The 19,115-nt window shown below is 65.1% G+C and overlaps 1 protein-coding gene and 1 long non-coding RNA gene across 11 annotated transcripts in view; one reads left to right on the top strand and one right to left on the bottom strand.

Moving 5' to 3' along the window:
- Positions 1 to 1,457: 1,457 nt before the first annotated feature.
- Positions 1,458 to 19,115, bottom strand: part of C24H7orf50 (chromosome 24 C7orf50 homolog) — a 77,926-nt gene continuing 60,268 nt past the window's right edge. For 3 of the 10 annotated variants that reach the window (XM_060406117.1, XM_027961272.3, XM_060406122.1), the window contains 3 exons: positions 5,919 to 6,091; positions 3,537 to 3,618; positions 1,458 to 2,045 (listed from right to left, as the gene is read on the bottom strand). In XM_060406117.1, coding sequence (XP_060262100.1) covers positions 1,866 to 2,045; positions 3,537 to 3,618; positions 5,919 to 6,091 — 435 coding nt within the window. In that variant the 3' untranslated portion in view covers positions 1,458 to 1,865. Of the gene's footprint in view, positions 3,708 to 5,918; positions 6,092 to 9,686; positions 9,784 to 13,275; positions 13,354 to 19,115 lie in introns of those variants that run through there. The other 7 variants (XM_060406115.1, XM_060406120.1, XM_060406121.1 and 4 more) reach the window with 5 other exon arrangements.
- On the top strand, positions 7,185 to 9,520 carry LOC121817888 (uncharacterized). The gene is made up of 2 exons (XR_006057981.2): positions 7,185 to 8,110; positions 9,252 to 9,520. It is a non-coding gene; the product is annotated as an uncharacterized LOC121817888 (long non-coding RNA).

The raw sequence follows: 19,115 nt of genomic DNA, 5'->3' as shown, positions 1-19,115 counted from the left end.
CAGCGGTGTCCGACTCTGTGCGATCTCACAGACTGTAGCCCGCCTGGTCCTCTGTCCATGGAATTCTCCAGGCAAGAATACTGGGGTGGGTGCCGTTCCCTTCTCCAGGGGATCTTCCAGACCCAGGGATTGAACCCGGGTCGCCTGCGCAGTTTTAGCTCTAACTCGCTCAGGCACGCGTGTCTGGGTGGGGGCGGGGCATGTGTGTCTGGTGGCACGGGGCTCACGTGTACTTTCCAGCCCCATCTCTCCAGGACCTGAGGCCATGGGCGTGGGGCAGAGGCTGCTGGCTTCAGTCCTGATCCTAGTCACCCCCCGAGGCTGGCGGAGCCTAAGACCCGCAGGAACATTGGACTTCCTGCCGAAAGTACCCAGGCCGAGTCCCACCAGGGGGCCCCAGCTGGCCTGAGGCTGGAGGGTCAGGGGCTCCAGGGAGACAGAATGTCCCATGGCCTCCCATACCTGCACCCTGAGTGATGGCCAGGTCCCAGGGGACGGCGTGGTGCAGAGGGCAGCTGACAACTGTGCCCGTCAGGTTGTGCTGTGACCCCGGCTCAGGGCATCCTGAGCTGAAGCTTGAAGTTGGCAATTTCCCTTTTTTCCGAATAACTCAGCGAAGTCAGTGACTTCCAAGGTGGCCTCAGTTACGGTTTGCGGGACCTCCATCCTGGCAGGAGGGGACTTGCTGGGGTGCACTGACTCTGCTTGGGTCAGTGGGCTCCAGCGCTCACGGGCTCGACTGCTGCGAGGCAGGTGCGATCTGAGTCCACCTGGCTGGGGATCGAAGCCTTGTCCCCTGGGCTCCAGCGTGGATGCTTCACCACTGAACCACCAGGGAGTCCTGTGTCCTCTTCCTGTCGGTCTGAAACACTTAGGCGTTGGTTTGGGGGCTGAGAGAACATGCCTTGCCGTGGGCACAGCGGAGAGGTTGGGGGGTGGGGTGGGCAGAGGCCCTGGACGCGACTGGGAACCACGGTGACCCCAGGGGTGTCCCTGCGTGGCAGAGTTGGGGAACCCCGTTTCTGGGCTGAAGCTCTTGTAGGCGAGAATCCCTGGGGGACAGGTGGGAGCTCCACCTGTGACCTCCATGCCCTGTGGTCCATCTTGAGGGCTTGGTTCCCAGGGCTCAGGGCACCGCAGTGCGGTGTCCTCAGTCACCTCACCCCCGGCCCCAGCAGCACGTCCACAATCGCTGGACGCCAACCATGCCCGAGGGCAGAGCACCAGACCCGGTGGGCCAAAGCTGCCCCCCACCTGTCCAACTGTCTGAGGCAGCCCAGCTGCTCCCTGAACTCGGGCGCCACTGGGCACCGAGGACTGGGCAGGGCTAGTCCCTCCTGGTGCCTGGAGATGTGGCTGCAGAGCAGACGCCCCACCTGAGGGGCTCCCCCAGACATCACCCCAGGGAGGCCAGGGAGCCCACGCTCACGCCCCCGGGCAGAAAACGAGTCACGTGATGAGCCACGGCCCCCAGGGGCCTGTTTTTATTGAAAACACAGCCGGGGGAGGCACGACGGACCCCAGCCCAGCCGTCAGCGAACGCAGGCAGGTGGCCAGGCAGACGCAGGGGCGGGATCATCAGATGGAGGAGGCCACGCCCCCACGCGGATGGGCCCCAGCTGACAGGAGAGGCCAGCTCTGAGCTCTAGGATAGTCCTGGTAGAAAGACAAGACGTCTCCCGCAAAAAGCACCTTCCGTGGGAGCCTGCGGGCCACCAGGAGGCCAGGTCATTTCAGAGTGACCTTGTTCTACCATGGAGGGGTGACTCGTCATCCCCTCTAAAGAGTCCCTGGTCGAGGAGTCAGGAGAGAGGGCCCTTGCCCTCGCTGGGGTCCACCAGGCCCAGGTGCCGCCAAGCCACCCGCTAGGAGAGCAGCTGCAGCACCTGGCGGGCGCGCTGGGTGCCCCCGGGCGGCAGGGCGCCGGCGCCCGCCTCGTCCAGCTCCCGCATCAGCGCCTCCGCCTTCTGCACCGTCAGCTCGCGGGCGCGGCCCCTGAGGCCCTCCAGGTAGGCCAGCAGGGCGGGGAAGTGCTTGTCAGGGACCTGGAAGGGGCGGGAAGGTCGTCAGGGCGGAGCGTGGAGACACCGGGTGTCCAGGGCTCACCCCGACGAGCTGCTCCCAGACGGCGCCCCCGTTCCCCGCACAGGCTCTCCTTACGCTCCAGGGGCTGGCAGACGTCGGCCCTCCTGAAACACTAACTGTTGGCAGATCGTTTTTTAAAGAGAGAACTCTCTTGGGACAGAGAATCCAGGAAAAAGTTGACAGCGTTCTGGGGCGGAGACGGATGAGGGTGCCGGGTCCCAGGAAGAGGAAGCGAGACCCGGGAGGCCTGCTCAGCCCCTCCCGACCCCCAGCCTGGCCGGGGCTGGCTGCGCGGCCCTTCTAGCAGCAGCAGCAAGGGCGGGGCTGAAACGGGGGCTGGGGTCCACCTGAGAAGCGGCGGGTGTCCCGCGCGCCGAGTGGGGAGGGGCGCGGAGAAGGGGCGTGTGTTGCCGGCCTCTGCGCCCCGCGTGCTGCCCGCCGCGCAGGGCCTGCCCCCTCCACCCCGCCCCGCGCACGCAGAGGCGGCCCTCGACGTCCCCACCGGTGGAGCCCTCATAACTGGGATGACTCTGATGCTCGTCACGGTGGATATGACGGCCCCGAAGAAACGGATTACAGCCCGTCCAGGGAAACGGGCGAGTCTAGGCTGACGCGGAACTCGCAGCCCACGGCGGGGCGGGGCAGCGGCCGCAGGACACAGACAGGCCCCGGGCAGGGTCACTGAGGGGCAGGGAGCGCAGCTCAAAGCAGCCCCCAGGCAGGTGCCCGTCACTGAAGGAGTCAGGAGAGACGCTACAGGAACAAGCCCGCCAGCCACCCCCCCCCCACCGGGTCACACGACTGATAACGTCAAGCCACCGCGGACCGGCCACGCCGGGCACACAAGTGCCACGCAGCTGCCCTCTGTGAGCACGCGGGGCCGGGCGGGTCAGGTCAGGTCAGAGGGCAGGTCCCGGGCGAGCGCGGTTCTGCAGAGACGGCGGGACCGTGGCCTGGTGCATGCCCCATCATCGGAGACGCGCACCGCCGGGTCTGCCAGCAGCCCCCGGTCTCAGCGGAGGAGCCGTGGCGCGGCAGAGGGGGCAGGACCTCCAAGCACACGGACCGTGGCCTTCCTGGAGCGGCAGCCACTTCCCGCGCTGGGAGCCGGGAGCCCCATGGCTGAGTCTGGCCGCTGGGCAAAGCCGGCAGGGCTTCTGTCCCCAGCCCCCAGGGGTCCCTCCCTCTGAGCCCAGTTTCGTCTCTGTTAGGCGGAGGGCTCAGCGCGGTTCCCCCACGTGGCCTGCCTGAGCGTCATGATTCCTTGTCCTCCTAACACAGACAGGCCCCGGGAGGGGGAGGACTTCCGCATTCCTGGAGGAATTCCGAGTCCAGTGTGGCCCAAGCAGGCGCTGCCGGCCAGCCCTTCCCTTCCATCCCGGCGAGACCGGACCGCCCGCTGGGCCCCCGGGTGTGCACAGGCCTCCCCACCCCCAGGGGAGGAGCCACACCTGATCGCGGTCATACATGTGAGACAGCAGCCAGGTCTGCCTCGTCTTCTGGAACCTCCAGTCCTCGTGCTTCTGGGCCCAGCTGGGGAGCAAGGACAGGGCGGCTCAGGTGCCGAAGGGGAGACGCCAGCGGCCTCTCCCTGATGAGGGCCAGGGCGTCCGCAGAGGATCCTGCCAGGGAGGGCGGCCGGGGTGGGGGAGTCTCAGGGCATCCGCCAGGTTTCTGCTCGCCTGCTGGGGGCCCTCGGCCAGGACGTCAGGCCCAGGGGGGCACGAGGCCACTTTCTTTCAGCTCTGCGTGGCCACTGGTTTATGATTCTAATGGGATATACCCTGAATTTCACAAACCCTGTCCTTCCAGAAATACGGATGAGGCAGGGTCACCCGGATTACCAGGGGCGCAGGCACAGCCTTCCTGCCCTGGAGGATGGGGAAGGGGAGGCAGGGAGCAGCCAGGACCCCCCGACCTCGAGGGCCACGTGGGGGCCCCCGTGGCCTTGGATATGCCTGCCCCCGGGTGACCAGGACACTGGGCAGAGCCCAGGTGAGGCCCCAACGCTGGGACGGAGGCCCCGAGGGGGACGGAGGTCTGGGGCGCGGCTTTGGGGCCCCACCGGCCCTATCCCCTCACTGCTGGCATGGACGGGCAGGGCATCTGCCCAAAGCAATGCCTCCTCCTGACGGCCAACTCAGTGCCTGTGCGGTCAACAGGGCCCCAGAGGTGGTTCTGGGGTCTGGGGGCGTTGAGCTGGCTGCGGATGCCCTGCCCTCGGGGGGCAGTGGGCACTGAACTGGGGCCTCGGGAGTGTGGGGCCCCACAGAAGCCCAAAGGTGGCTCGCAGACGCACCAGGACCACCTGCCCGGGGCCCTGGTGGGGGAGGGCCTGCAGCTGGAGGACCTGTGTGATTACAGTGAGGTCAGAGGTCAGCACGGAGGGAGCACTGGCCCTTGGGTGTGTGTGGGGGGGTGGCAGGGGACAGGGGACAGAAAAGGCTGAGTCCGACCCCCAGGAGGATGCTCTTTCTTCCCAAACGAGGAGAGGCCGGTTCAGGTGCCGCCCACGGGGCAGGGCCCAGGAGTGAGGAGTCTCCTGAGACTACAGATCACAGGAAGCTGGTCCTCCAGGGATCAAGGGTGGGTCCACCGCCCCTCCCTGGGACCACCGTCTTCAGAGCTGCCCCCTAGTGCCAGCGGGCCGCTGCTGCAGGTGGAAGCGCCCGGATGGGACCAGGTGTAAAGGAGGGGCCCGGTCCCAATGGCACCCCCCACCTCGCAGAGAACCACCCAGGCCCAGGGAAGGCTGCTCCGCCAGGTGGCTCCTGCCCCCTGGGTTCCACACGGTCAAGGGTGGTCACTGCAGGGTAAGGACTTCCTGTGAGGACAGGGTGGCCGAAGGTGGACTTCCTGCAGGCAGGGGGCAGGCCTCAGTGGGGAGCATGCCCCCGCCCCGCGAGGAACCCCGGCAGGGCCGAGGCACCCCAGCCCGCGCCCATGTCGTCCTGCTCATGGCCTGCGCCCCCGCTTTGTGCCAGGCTCCGATGGGCTGGGGGGAAGGCATGCCCCAATCTGTCCAACAGGGGCCTGTGGGCCTTGCCCAGGCCCAGGGCGGGGTCCCCAGCCTCTAGCATCTCCCCAAGAGAGGGGAGAGGGGAGGGGAGGGGAGGGGAGTTGAGTGGAATAGCTGCCCTGCAGCTGACTCCCGGGGGGTCAGCCCTGTTTAGGGATCAGGAGAATTCTGCCCTATACCAAGCCCCAGGGAGCCTGGGCAAAGCAGCTCCTTCCAAGAAGGCTCCAGAATCCCACCGTCTCCACAGCGCCCTTCCTGGCCGATCTCTGGGTTCACTCTGCACACATGCGCAGGCCTGTCTGCCCTCCCAGACCACCCCAAGGGACCCCCCAGCAGCCCTGCTCCTGAACTGGCTCCAGGCCACCAACCCCAGTTCCTGGCTGGGTGTCCAGGATCCCAGGAAAGAACAGTTCCTGGAGAGAAGCCTGCAGTGCACGTGACTGTGGGGGCAGTAACGATGCTGAGGATGGGGGCCCCGGAGGACAGGGCTGGCTAACGGGTGACGGGGTGGGGGGGTTGACGGGGGGGTGATGGAGGTGGTGATGGGGTGATGGGGTGACGGGGCGGTGATGGGGTGACAGGGCTGGGGGTGATGAGGTGGTAATGGGGTGACAGGGTGGGGGTGCAAGTGGTGATGGGGTGACAGGGGTGGGGGTGACGGAGGTGGGGGTGATGGGGTGACGGCTGACGGTGGCGCTGAGACGCCACCTCTATCACGTGCCCATGAGCCTTTCAAGGAAACTCTGAGACCGCCATCTCGTCCGGTGCCCGCCTGACCCTCGTTTTCTTGAGATGCAGGCCCAGCGCCGCTCACCTGCGCAAGTACTGCAGGGCCAGCGCGGCCCCGGAGCGCCTGACTGCCGGGCTTGGGGCCGCAGCGACGCCCGCCTCCCGCAGCCGCCTCCGCGCTTCCTTCTTCCGCTCCTTCTTCCGCTTCCTTTCCAGGACCCTCTGCTCCTCCGGGGACAGGGACGCGGATGCAGACCCCTGGAAGCACAGGGACCCCCGTGAGGGCGTCGGGAGGGGGCAGCACAGGATCTGGGACCCCTGGGGCCCCTCTGCCCCGGACCTGGGGGAGCTGCACTCGCCTGCAAGGACCCCCACCCCCCCCCCACCCCCAGGCCTGAGGGCAGCAGGAGGGATGCGGGCGCTAGGGCTGTGATGCAACCCGCCCCGCCCCGCCCCGCCCCGCCGGACCTCCCCGGAACAGGCGACTTCAGTGGGGTGCAGGCCCGGAGCCCTGGGCGCTGCCCCCGCACCCCAGAGTGAGGCACAGTGGGGCCTCTGGCAGGCAGACTCCTCCTAGATGCCAGCCCGTGACACCCTTTCTGCTCCCACGCCACACCCCTCCTTCCGGAATCTTCTAAAACAAGAGAGATGCTCTCCACAGCTGCTCCCGCCTTCTCCTGGAACCAGCTGGGGTTTACCCGCCTGCGTGGAGCTTCAGGGCTGCACCCCAGGACTGCCGGCAGCCCTGCCGTGAGACACGCCGCCCACCCGCGCAGGAGGCGCCTTCCCTGGGGTGGGGGCAGGTTCCAGAACAGCCAGAGGACAGGACAGCAGGGTCCCAACCTGGCTGCCCCGGGTGCGTGCGCACTTTAAGAATCACACCCGTGCCTAAAATACCAACACCAGTCACGGCCAGACTCCTGCTGACAAGGAATAGAATCAGATTTTTTAAACAGCATATTATTTGCTGGAGTTAACACTGGCTCGCACCAGCACGAGCTCCTGCTTCTGAGGACCCTACGCTGCTTCGGCCGTGTCTCGACTCTGTAACCCTATGGCCTGCGTGCGCCAGGCTCCTCTGTCCATGGGGTTCTCTGGGCAAGAGTAATGGAGTAGTTTGCCATGCCCTCCTCCAGGAGATCCTCCCGACCCAGGGACTCACACACGGGCAGGTTGGTTCTTCACCACCAGTGCTGCCTGGGAAGCACTCACCACCAACCCTCTGGCTTCCCTCTGTCCCTGGGGGTCGACCCTCTTACGCGCCGGCCCCTGCCCCCCCTCTGGCTTCCCTCTGTCCCCGGGGGTCGGCCCTCTTACGCCCCGCCCCCCCCCCGCCCGCCCCCGCCCCCCCTCTGGCTTCCCTCTGTCCCCGGGGGTCGGCCCTCTTACGCCCCGCCCCCGCCCCCTCTCTGTAGCCACCACGCTATTCTCTGCATCCTCCTGTTTGCCTGCTTGTGTCGCAGATTCCACGTGTGTGAAATCACATTTATTCCAGCACGACGCACTCCAGGCCCATCCATGCTGTCACAGGTCCAAAGTGCAGCGGGCTGGGGTCTAGGAGATGCCCTGCGGCTCACGGAGCAGCCCACGCTGAAGGACGCAGGGAGCCCGGCCCCTCTGAGCCACGTAGGGAGCATCGAACTGGCCACTCAGCCCCAAGTCCCGGGGAAGGGTCAACACCGACCCCCGAGGGAGGCTGGCAGGTCAAGCAGGTCAGGGAAGGGGCAGGAGGTCTCCTAGGACATGGGGGCCCCGGCCACCCATCTGATCTCATGGGGTGCTGGCTGCTGCCCCCAGGCCACAGGAGACGCCCTCATCAGAGACCTGGTGAGTGGAGCTGGGTGCCGGCCTCACGGGCTCGTGGGGGGCCCGCGGCCCCATAGAGGGGCGCAGGAAGGAGGCTGGCAGGGGCCTGGCCCGCTGCAGAAGGGCAGCAGCAGTGAGAGCCAGAGTGCCCTGGGAGGGCGGGGCACGGGCCCAGGCACCCCTGGGGGCGGGGCAGCGGGCGGGGCCTGAAGGGTCCAACCGCTCCTGCACGGTTCACAGGGAGGGCGGGCGTCCTGCCCACACTCAGGGGGCCCAGGGCCCCGGTTACCAACACACCGGCTTCTCCCAGCCGTTCTCCCCTTCCCTCGCCTCGGGGAGCAGAGTCTCCCACCACGAGGAGGCCGGCGGGCGCAGCACAGACCCAGGAGGGCAGGGCAGTCTGCGAGCTGGGTCAGTGTCCCTCCTCTGGAGCCCTCCTGCACCGATCCCTCGATCCCTCGCCGCGCTCAGGTGAGGCTTTCCGGAGTTCCGTGTGCGTGTGGAGATAGCCAGTCAGTGTAGCCCCTGGGGCATCTCAGGTCCCACTGTGTCGGGTGCCTGGACCACCTCAGCCTCCCAGACCACACACACGGGTTCCCACTGGAGCCTGGACCCTGTCAGCTCCCGCCCAAGGGGCTGATGCTTGGGAATCGGGGGTGGGGGAGTCTGCCTCTCCACCCTGAGGGTCCCGGGTCTGGGGAGGGGCCAAGCAAGGGTCAGCTGGGACGGCCAGAGTGGGGTTGTGCTGGGGGCCCTCGCCATCTCGTGCTGACCGGTTACACCAGGGCTTCGGGTTGGCATGGGCCTGGCGGGCTCTCCTCCCTTAGACCCTCGGAGCCCACCTCTGGTCTCAATGTCCCCCCAGGCCTCACTGCAGGGCTGCGGCCCCACTGGGGGTGGTGAGATCTCTGCAGCAACTCTCAGGAGCTGGGGGGCCCTGGGGTGGGCTGACCTGGAGGAGGGAGGGCAGTGCCCATCACCCACATGGGCCCCAGAAGCCTGCTGCTGTAAAGAGCATCCACCACAGCCTAGGGGTCCAGCCCCCTGCCCCCCCATCACCTGCAGGTGCCTGGATGGGGCTGAGCCAGCAGGATGTGCCCCCCGCGTGGGATTCCGGGGGGAAAGGGGCTGCTCCTGGCTGACCAGATACATACGGGCAGGGAAGGCTGGGGTGGGGGCCGGCCAGCTGCAGGGCAGCACCCCCACCCACCAGCCCATAACCCACATGCTGTCTGGGTGAAACCTTTCAACCAACCCCACACAATCAGCAGACTAGAAAGGTGTGTGTTCAGTCCCTGTCAGTGGCATAGGAGCCTGAACCAGGTCTGAGCAGGCTGGGGTCACAGTCCCAGTGGCCCTGGCGTGCGTGTGTGTGTGTGTGTGTGGGCGGCAGAGCCCAGTCCTCTGCCCAGCTGTCTGCCCACAGGCTGGGCGGCCCCCCGAAGGGCACAGCTCTCTCCCGAACAGCCCAGTGCCCACAGTGCTCGTTGTCCAACCACCACCGAGGCCCAGAGCCCTGCCCCCTCTCGCAGAGCTCAGGGCTGCAGGCCAGGGGCCTCCCCAGGCCACCGCCCGCTCTTCCTTCCGGCCTGAAGCCCCGCCCCTGCCTCAGCCCCCAGGGGACACTGCTCCGCTGTGAGAACTGAACTTTCACCAGAATCGCTACTGCAGTTATTAAGACTCAAAAGGGTAACTCGCGATGCGGAGGAGGAAACAGTCACCCATCCATGTCCTCGCCTGGGAAGTCCTGTGGACAGAGGAGCTTGGGGGGCCACAGGCCGCGGGGTCTCACTGAGTCGGACGTGACTGAGCAGCCGCGCACTATTCACGGTAGCCAATTACCGTTTCCTTTTCCGAAAATAAAGAAAAAAAGAGAGTGTTTCCTACGGTACTTTAATAAAACTTTATATTTTGAAATTAACTAGATGTAACCTGGACAGCAACATACAGAGGCCACGAGCCCTCCACCCAGCCTCCCTACACACTCACAAAACACAGGAGACAGAGATGTTTCAGTTGCCCCTAAAAACAAACTGCAGGTACAAACCGCTGGGCTCTTCAGGGGCTCGTGGCCCCAGTGCACGCCGCCGAGTGGCCTTTGCTGATTCAGGAAGTGCTGTTTGCCCTCTTTTATTTGCAGTGTCCTGGTTAAAACAATTCCAAACAACTTTAGGAAGCACAGGACGCAGGGGGCTGTGAGCAACCTCGGCAGGGACGCGGGGCTGCCGTGGGTCCTGGCCCTGCAGAGGCGCTGGTGCTGGCGGGAAGCAGACGCGGGCTCTGGCCTCGAGGAGCGCACGGCCGGACCAAGTGAGCTCCTGGAGGACAGGGACAGCGGCTGCCCCGGCTGGGCGGCCCTCGGAGCTGGGCCCTCCATCCAGACGCTGCAGGGCCTTCAGATGAGGGAACCAGACCAGATCACAGCACACAGCCTCCTTGCGTCATCAACCCCCCCAGGGCAGAAACACGAGAGGACATGCTGAGATCTCCCTGCACACGCCCCCCCCCCCGACCCCCACCTCCTGGGCCACTCTCATCAGCTGGCAACAGGTACAGTGGAAGGAAACACTAAAATCCAGTCAGCCCCTGAACTGGTGAGACGGAGCCCGTACTTGACCCCAACCAGGCCCAGCCCAAGTCTCCCGCTTGTAGGCCCCCGGGCTGCACCGGGCTGCACGGGCACCTCGTAGAAGGGCGTCCCCTTCCCAAGCCCACCTCTGCCCTTCCAGCCTCTTCTGCGCAGGGCTTGGGCAGTAAGACGCACACATCAGACCCTGTTTACACACACGAATCCTGCGTGAGACCGGCTGCTCAGTTACAGAGCAAGAGGAGAGTTTCAGGTATTATCGGGGGTCTCACCATAGCCATGGGCTGACGGCCCACCCAGACAAGCCAGGGCTCTGGGGAGGGTCTTTCACAGTCATCTTTTCAAACCCTGCGGCCTAGGCTGCAAGCAGGACCTGCTCTCCACCTGGGTGGGAGACACTGGCCCTCTTCAGAGAGCAGCTCCGGAACCAAGGCTCTGAGCCGGGAGGCAGGCTCAGCGGGCTGGGGGTGCCAGGGATCACAGACTTAACTTTCATCCCGCTTCTCTTGTGACCCAAGAATTAAAATGAACGTTTATCTCCATGTGCACGGGAAAAGCCAGAAGACACAGGACACACAGATCAGGGTGCCGAAGCCAGGGAGCCGGTGACCAGCCGGCCAAGTCCTTTCAAGGGCCCCAAAGCTTCAGCCTGTATGACCTGGGGGCAGACCTCACAAGGCTGTGCTGGGACCACCTTCTGGTTTCCTCTGGCCAGGAGTCGGGTGGTGGTGGTGTCCCAGCCAGGACAGACTGTGAGCCCCCGCCCGTGTCCAAGGGGAGGCCTGGTGTGAACACCCTGAGACAGAAACCCTGTTTATAAAGATCAGATTCGATTCTGGGAACAGAAAACGCTAAGATGCTGCAAATGATACTTCACTCGCTCTTCCTTTCCAAAGGCCGTCCACCTGCTCCTGCCCGTGAATGGACAAGGGAGCAAAGCCAGGCTAGAGCTTTGGGGGCGGGCTGGGAGGCAGGACCCCCGATCCCAGGGAAGGGCTGTGGGAGCCCTCGGCGACCTGTGGTCACAGGAGAGCCAAGTGCAGCAAAAATGCAAACAAGACCCCTCCCCCACCAGTCAGCCAGCGGGGGCAGTAAGCATCATGCCGGCTGGCAGGCACACAGGCGGCTAGCACCACCCCGCGAGGCCCAGGGCCTGGACTTGGGGAACCTGCTGCACCCAGCATCTGCCACCCAGGACGCTGTGTGCAGGCCCACATGGTCCCCAGAGATACTGAGGTCTCAGATGAGATCTCAGAACACACCGCAGAGGGGCCGCGAGCACACAGCACGCGGCATCGGGAAGACTTCCAGCCCTCCAAGGCAGGAAGTCGGGGGGCAACTCTGCTTCCAGAGGCCACCAGCTGCCCAATGAGCTGGGCCAGTGAGTCCTCTTACCGGGTGTTAAGCGGGGAGCCGCTTGCGTCCACTGACCTACAGGGGAACCTGGCTCCTCACCCAGCCTTCAAGGCCTTTTAAGGACAGGAGGGGCTGCCTGCCCCGCTTCCTCCGCCACAGCCCCTCTCGGCTACAGAGGCCAGGCATTCTCATGAACCCCCAGACCGCATCGCTTCCCAGAATCTCGGCTAGGCTTGTAGGCTGATCTCACCCACATCCAGGGAGCCAACAGGCGTCAGCTGTCCTCTGCAAGAGCTTCGATGCGCATGAGGAACACTGGCCCGTGGGCCGTCCTCGGGCTTTAGGAACGAGGGCAGTACTGCACGACCCTCCCTGAAACCCTCACTACTGGGAGGCCCACACAGGCTTGCAGCCCAGCTGCCCTCTGCTCAGTCAACAGCCTCACGTGGGCCATCCCAGCTATCGGAAGGCAAAGGTCACCCGGGCTCCACTGCCAGTGTTCAAAGAAGCCGCTGTGCTCCGCAGGCCTCGGCTACGCCCGCCTCCTCCCTTGAGAGCCCGCTGCCCTTTCATCTTTGGAGACGTGAGGCCCGGGAGGGGTTTAGGCTGCATTTTGCGTTTCACCTGGAAACACTGTTCCGGCCGAACAGTCAGCACCGGTGGAGCGGGGCGAAACGTCAGGTATAGGAGCTGCGAGCCTGGAAAACAACTTCCAACACGCAGAAGGCGCCATTCCCAGCGACTCCCGAAAAATCAGCCAAGCTGCTCCTAGTTTGGCAGCCCTGATCTTGCCATTTAAAGGAAAACCAGAGTCATTTTAAGAAATACGTACAAGGCCTCTTCCCCCTTCAGTCGAGGTGGGCCCGGCACCAGCTTTCCCACTCCGACACCGCTTCCCTCAAGCAAAGCCCCACGTTTCTGCACAGGCCTTTCAATCACGTTTTCGCCCCGCGGCGACCCAGCAGGCTCTGGACAGTCCTCCTCAGCGGCTCCCGGGCCCTGGGCCCTTCGGAGAGAAGCCTGCACGACCAGGGCCGAGTGCTGACCCCTCCACCCGGGCCTCTCGGGGGCCCGGCGGCCCTCCGGGCACCAGGCTGACGACTGTTCAGGGAACAGCAGCGAAGCACGTTACTACCTCATCCCTTCGCTCGTCGTTAACCGTAATTTCCATAATCACTTCAAAACACGAGGGAACCGCTGGTCGGCTTCTTTTTCTCACTTCCCAAGAATTCTTGAGTGTAACAGAGAATTCTTTAAAAAGCTCACAGAGCCAAGTAACGAGCCACTCACACGCAAGGGATTTCGCAAGCCAGGCGGTAAATGCTCCGGCGGGCTCCGCCCCCGGGCCCTGACATTTAACGCTGCGGCGGTGGGCCTCGCGGGGCCACGGAGGCCGCCGGCGACCAGGGCCCGCGTGCGGGGCCGCACGAGGGGGCGGCCCGGCGGGCGCGGTGCAGACGCCGCCTGCCGGCAGAGCGAGAAGGCGCGCGGGGGCCCGGAACTCGCGCGGGGGCAGCGGGCCCTAGGCCTCGGCGGCAGGGGGACGGGCCGGGGCGCAGCTCGGGGCCCGGGCCCGCCCCGCGGCGAGCGCGCCCAGGCCGGCCCCGCGCCCGCGGTCCGCAGGGCGCCGCCCCCGCCCCGCGGGACGAGCCCCCGAGCCCCCCACGGCCCCCTCCCGGCCCGGAGCACTGACCTCCGGATCCCCCGCCGCCAGGAGCAGCCGGCAGCGCGGCGCGCCCGGCCGCCGCAGCCCCCGCGCACTGCGCATGTCAGGCCGGCCGGGCTCGGCTGGAACCAGATCCAGCCGGCTGGGCGGTGACGCAGGCGCGGCGGGGCGCGGGGGCGGGGCTGCCGGCGCGGGGGCGGGGCTGCCGGCGCGGGGGCGGTGACGCAGGCGCGGGGGCGGTGACGCAGGCGCGGCGGGGCGCGGGGGCGGGGCCGCGGCTGGTCCGCGCCCGCTGGGGAGGTCGAGGGCCGCCGGCCCGGAGCGAGGCCAGAGGCCAGGCCCTGCGTGCAGCTGCCCTCAGGGGCCCGGACCCCGGGCGGCGCGCAGGGGAGCAGGAAGACCACGCGGTGCCGCCACCTCGCGCGCACGCGCGCCGACCACAGGCTGGGTCCTGCCCGCGGACTGGCGCGCCACTTCAGCCCCCAGCTCCAGGGAGGCCTTCTTGCCTCGCCCGCTAACCTCACCCTCGAGCCCTCTATCAGTGTCTCGACCCCCCCACTGTGAGCTGCCCGGGGGTGGGGGCGCGTCTGCCCCCCACCGGGACTGACAGAAGGCAGGTGCTCCGGAGAGGCTCGCAGTCGAGACAACGCCGCAGGCCAGCGCTTCTCGTTGCCGCGTGCGCCCTGGAGGCGGCGCTGGGTCCGGGGGCTGCTGGGGGGCCCCCTGGCCTGAGGGCACGCTGGCCCTGGCTGCTGAGGCTGCTGGCAGCCTCTCTTCATACCCCCCGCTGTGCGCGGGCGGGTGTGGGCTTCCCGCTTTGGGCGTAGGTGTCCCAGCTTCCCGGCCCGATAAGGATCTCCCAGCTCCGGAGCCAAGACTTTCTGTGCTCTCCCTCTTGGCCGTTTCCCCGCCACCCAAGGCCGGTCCACACACAGGCGGGCTCGGTGGTGCTGGTGGGGGCAGGATCACAGAGGACTGGGCCAGAGCTGGGTCGGGGGAGCAGAGCGGAGGACTGGGCTCGCTGCTAGCCCAGCCTCGGTGTTAGGAGGTCTCACCTCTGTGATCCTGTTCACTCCCTGGATGCGTGCATCGGTACTCTCGCCTCACAGAGAAGGAAACAGGCTCGGAAATGTAATCGAGCAGTTTTCACGATCTGCGATTCCGTGGAACGGACTCCATTTAGGGTCTTTTGCACTTCCTGCGTCAGTCCTCTGACCTGAGAACCCCTGATCTGGTCTCCTCCTCCCACGGTCTTGTCCTGGTGACGCGAATGGGCCGCCGTGGGAGACTGGGACAGAGACAAGAGCAGAGCGGGAAGAGCGGAGAGCTGGCCTGGACTGGGGGAGGAGCTGGCCCACTGTGGGGACCGGAACAGATAAAAATGCCTGCTACCTCAGACCAAGCTCCAGTCCCCCAGAACCCCCGTATTATACTCCTACCCACCCCCACCCCCTGTGATGGCACTAGGAGGTGGGGCCTTTGGGGGTGATCAGATGGTGAGGGTGGGGGCCTCCTGAAGGGGATGGGTGCCCTCATCGGAGAGACCCAGGGAGCTCCTCCCACCCCCACCCCCACAAGGGGACACGGCGAGATCTGGGACGAGAACCCACCAGACACCAAACCCGCCGGCGCCCTGGTCTCGGACCTCCAGCCTCCAGAAGTGTGAGAGAGAAACCTGCTACTTCTGAGCCACCCAGCCTACGGTATTCTGTGACAGGCTGAACCAAGACACCTGGCTGCAGGGAGGCTGCACTGGAAGGCCATAACGTTACGGAGGAAAATGAGGTGCGGCAGAGGGAGCAGGTTCATCTTCGTTCTGTGATTTAGAGCGGTTGTAGGAGGGCACAGGCCAAGGAAAACAGCCTCCGGGAGGTGACTCTCGAGACTTGGAGGTGAGGGCACCGCACGCGGCTGTTTGGGAGAGAGGCGGCGCAGGCCAGGGGTGCAGCAAGCCCGTATCCTGGTGGGGGCAGCGCACAAGTCAGGATGGCTGGGGGCGTGGGGTGGGGGGACAGAACAGCTCTGCCAAGCTGGAGTTCTAGGAGCGTGAAGGTGCCACCAAACCCCTTCCCCGAGACAGTAAGAGCAAGCTTTAGAAACCAGGGCGCCGGTGCGGTGCGAGAGCACGGGGCTCGTTCTGCGTCATTAAGGGAAGAGTCAATCCGTCTGACACGGACGCCATCAAGGAGGCCATCTGGCTGATCCGATCGCGGCTTCCCGGGCACGCGCCTCACTGCCTCCCAGAACCAAGCCCTGGTGCAGTCCACAGGAAATGCTGCGGGGGGTTGGAACACCCACCGGGACACCCACAAGCTTCCGCAGGCCTGCGCGGAGGCACTTGGCGGGTGGGAACTGTGAGTGTGGGCATGAGGGGAGCCTCAGCCCCCGGTGGGGTAGGGGAGGGGAGCAGAGTCTGCCAGGAGGAAGCAGAGTACTTCCGGAGGCTTCCGTGCGGCTGCCCACTAGCCCCGGCCATCACTAAAGTGACAGGTGATGGCAGGCCTGGCTCCAGAAGCCTGTGTCCAAGCCCAGACGGTTTTCCTGGAATTCTGTGAGACACTGAAAGAAGCATTGACACCAATTACATAACCCCTTCCAGAAAATAGAAGCAAAGAAACCACTTCCCAGTTTGCTCTATGAGGCCAACCTTACCTTGATACCAAATCAGACAAAAATAGTACCCAAAAAAAGGCAAAGAAAAATATAGATGAAAATCTCATAAATATAAATGCAAAAATCTTATTCGGCAATGTATAAAAAGAATTATACACGGTTAACAAGTGGAGCTTATTTCAGAGATGCAAGGCTGGTTTAATATCCAAGAATCAATCTATAAAGCTAAAGGAGAAATATCACATGATCGTGTCCACTGACACGGAAAAAGCGCTTGACACAATTCGAAACCCACTCACGATATGCGTTCTCAGAAAACCAGCAATAGAGGAGAGCTTCCTCGACTCGGTAAATAACACGCAGACTGGCCCGCTCCCCCAGCAGCCTGGGAACAGGGTGAGGGGACCCGTCCTCACTGGCGCTATCGACACAGCTCTACAAGTCCTAGCCTGTGCAGTAAAGCAAGGAAGTGAAATCAAAGGCACACAGACGGGAAAGGAAGAAACACAACCGTCCGTCTCCCGGCGGGGTGAGGGCCCCAGGCGTCCGAGCATCTTCTCCTCTGCATGTCCTGCCGCTGCAGCGCCGCTCCCGTGCAGACCGCACCGAGCCTCCTTCCCCCTCCTGACTTGCTTTTGCACCTCTGCCGGGACTCAGGTTGCTGGTGCAGGGTGGCTTCCGGGTCACTATTCAAACACGCGTCTCTCCCCCCATCAAACCACACTGTCAGGGTTTTTTTTGTTCACCACTAATAAATATTTATTTAGAAATTTCTAAACCTGCCAGAGTGGCACTTGCCAAGCCTTAGAGGCAACCTTAGGGGCACCATCCTTACCAAGCTGCCAGGGGCCACAACAGGCGCCCGCACCCTTCCCCGTCACCTCCCCCTGCCACCCACCAAGCATGTACACCCACCCTTCAGACCCTGCCAGAGCACCCGGAGGCACTCTCCCTCTCGGAGGCGTTACCCCTGGGCCCAAGAGCCAGGCTGGCGGCCCTCTGGCCTCCTGGATGATGGCAGGCAGAGCTGCTTGCTTGGGGTTAGGAAAGAGAATGAGGAGGAAGAGGCACCAAGGAGGGCTCCCTGGGAAACCCCGACGTTACCACCGGCCCAAGGACTGAAAGCCAGCACAAGGCCGGGCCGGGGGGAACGGCACCACACTGCCACGTTGAGTATCAGTTTCCAAGCGTTCACAGCGAATGCACGGAAACACAGCTGACCTTGCATCCTGAAATCTAGTGTGCAGCTCAGTGACGGCTGGCCGTCCATCCCAGGCAGAAGGAGCAGGGCCAACGCGTGGAGAGCCAGCCTGCACAGATGCCAGGCACCCAGCCTCAGTCCTGAGCCCAGGTTTTCCTGTGCAGGGGAGTCTGCCAGCTTCCCTCCCCCCACCGCCTTCATTTCAACAGGTCCTAGGGGGTAAAAACGAAGACCCCCACCCACTGTCCCCTAAGGCCTCAGTCAGGATCCTGGCACGGGGCGGACTGCCTTCCCCATGGGAAGCCGGGCTCTCTCCAGCGGGGGCCCACCTACCGGGGGAAGGCCCTCTGGACACCCAGACTGGGCACCTAAGAGCTACAGAGGCCCCCTCCGCCACCTGGCCGCCACCAGGTGGTCCAGGGGCTCCTGGGAGGGGCCGCGTCTTCCAGACCTAAGAAGTGCCACAAAGGCCGTGCCAGGGCTGCTGGGCATGCAGGGTGCCCATCAGCCTCAGGCCAGACAGAGCGCCGGGGCCAGGCGCCGCTGCTAACTCCCGGGTGCCCCCAGAGCCTCGGCTCAGCGCCTGCCTCGGGCCAGCCAGCGGCTCCCAGGGGCCGGGCCTGGTCAGTGCACTGACCTGTCAGAGCTGCTCGTCTCCCCCACCAGGCCTTCCCCACGGCTGGCGACCCACTGCCACAGGACGGCGCTGGGGAGAGAAGCAGGTTACTGTAATGGCCACAGGGCCAAGGGGAGGGCGGGGGCCCCAGGGCTCTGCAAGCGGCTGTGAGAGAGGGAGGGGGATCTGGTCCCCTAGCTGGGGGACAGGCGCAGCATGGACCCACCCTCAGCACTTCCTGTGCTAGGAATGGGGAGGTCTGCTTCCAGGGAGGACAGAAGAGGTGCCGGCAGAGGCCGAATGGGACTGGACGTGGGTGGGGGTGGGGGCGGCAGGTTGTGCAGACTAAGGGCAGTGAGGCAGCTGTGCCGACAGGCGGATGACCCAGGACGGCCAGACTTCCTGGGCCCAGCCATTCACTCACGTTTACCCCCAGCCCCTCCAGGCCCCACCCCCCCCCCCCGCCCCCCGGCTTCCTCATCGACGTCGACCACAAAGACCCGGGCCTGAGCAGCAAGATGCTGCAGCGACAGAGCCACAGGGGCGGCAAAGCACACGACCTCTCCGTGAGCCACACCCAGAGCCAACCAGTGAGCCTACACACCCCTTGCCCTGACTCACACGTCACGGAGAACCACACTCCCATCGGCGTGTCATTTCCCAAAAGGTGCGTCTTCAGAAGGAAGACCCTTCTGCCTCGACAGAGAGGGTGGCCCCAGCAGCAGGTGGCCCTCAAGCCCCTGACCAGCGGCCCGGAGCCCCCGGCGTGCAGCCCCCTGCGGTCACTGCTGCTGCAGGACAAGCGGGAGGGCCGGCCACGCCTCCAGCCTGGCGAGCAGCCTCGCGTCCCACAGCAGAGCGCCGGGCTGCAGTCTCCCTTCGTCCACAGTGTGGCGCAGACTCAGGCCACCAGCCTTGTAAGGCCTGGGGCCTGGAAACACAGGACAGCTCCTCAGGGGCGTCACCAGAAACAGTGGGGAGGCCGACTCCACGTGGTTCTCAGAAGTCAACCCCAGAAACGCAGCTGGAAGCCCCGGAAGCAGGACCAGCTTCCCACAGCTCCGCCCCCAGGATGGTGCAGCGGCCCAGGCCCAGGTGTTGGCCTGAGCCCCGGGAGCAGAAGGCAGCAGGCCACAGAGCTGAAGCCTCACGGAGCACACTTACATTCCCCAGCTACAGAACGCTGATCTGAGCCTGGCTGGAGGGTGGGTCCACTCTGAAGATCTCTGACACGCTCAAGCTCTGCCATTCCCCCTGGCCAGGAGCCGGCGTGGTGGAGGAAGTCTTTCTCTGCAGCTAAGGCAGTGGGGCGACCCAAGGCTTAGAGGCCCTGCTTTACCCAGTCAGGATCGCAGCCCTGCCAGGTGCAGGGCACCCCGGCATCCTAGGGTCTCTGGCTTGGAATTCTGGGCTCCAAGGCTTTTCAGAAAAGGAGGT

Source organism: Ovis aries, chromosome 24 (assembly GCF_016772045.2).
Source record: "Ovis aries strain OAR_USU_Benz2616 breed Rambouillet chromosome 24, ARS-UI_Ramb_v3.0, whole genome shotgun sequence".
In the NCBI taxonomy this organism is placed as follows: domain Eukaryota; kingdom Metazoa; phylum Chordata; class Mammalia; order Artiodactyla; family Bovidae; genus Ovis; species Ovis aries.
The sequence above is the reverse complement of the archived record's forward strand: the minus strand, read 5'-3'. Positions and strand labels throughout refer to the sequence as shown.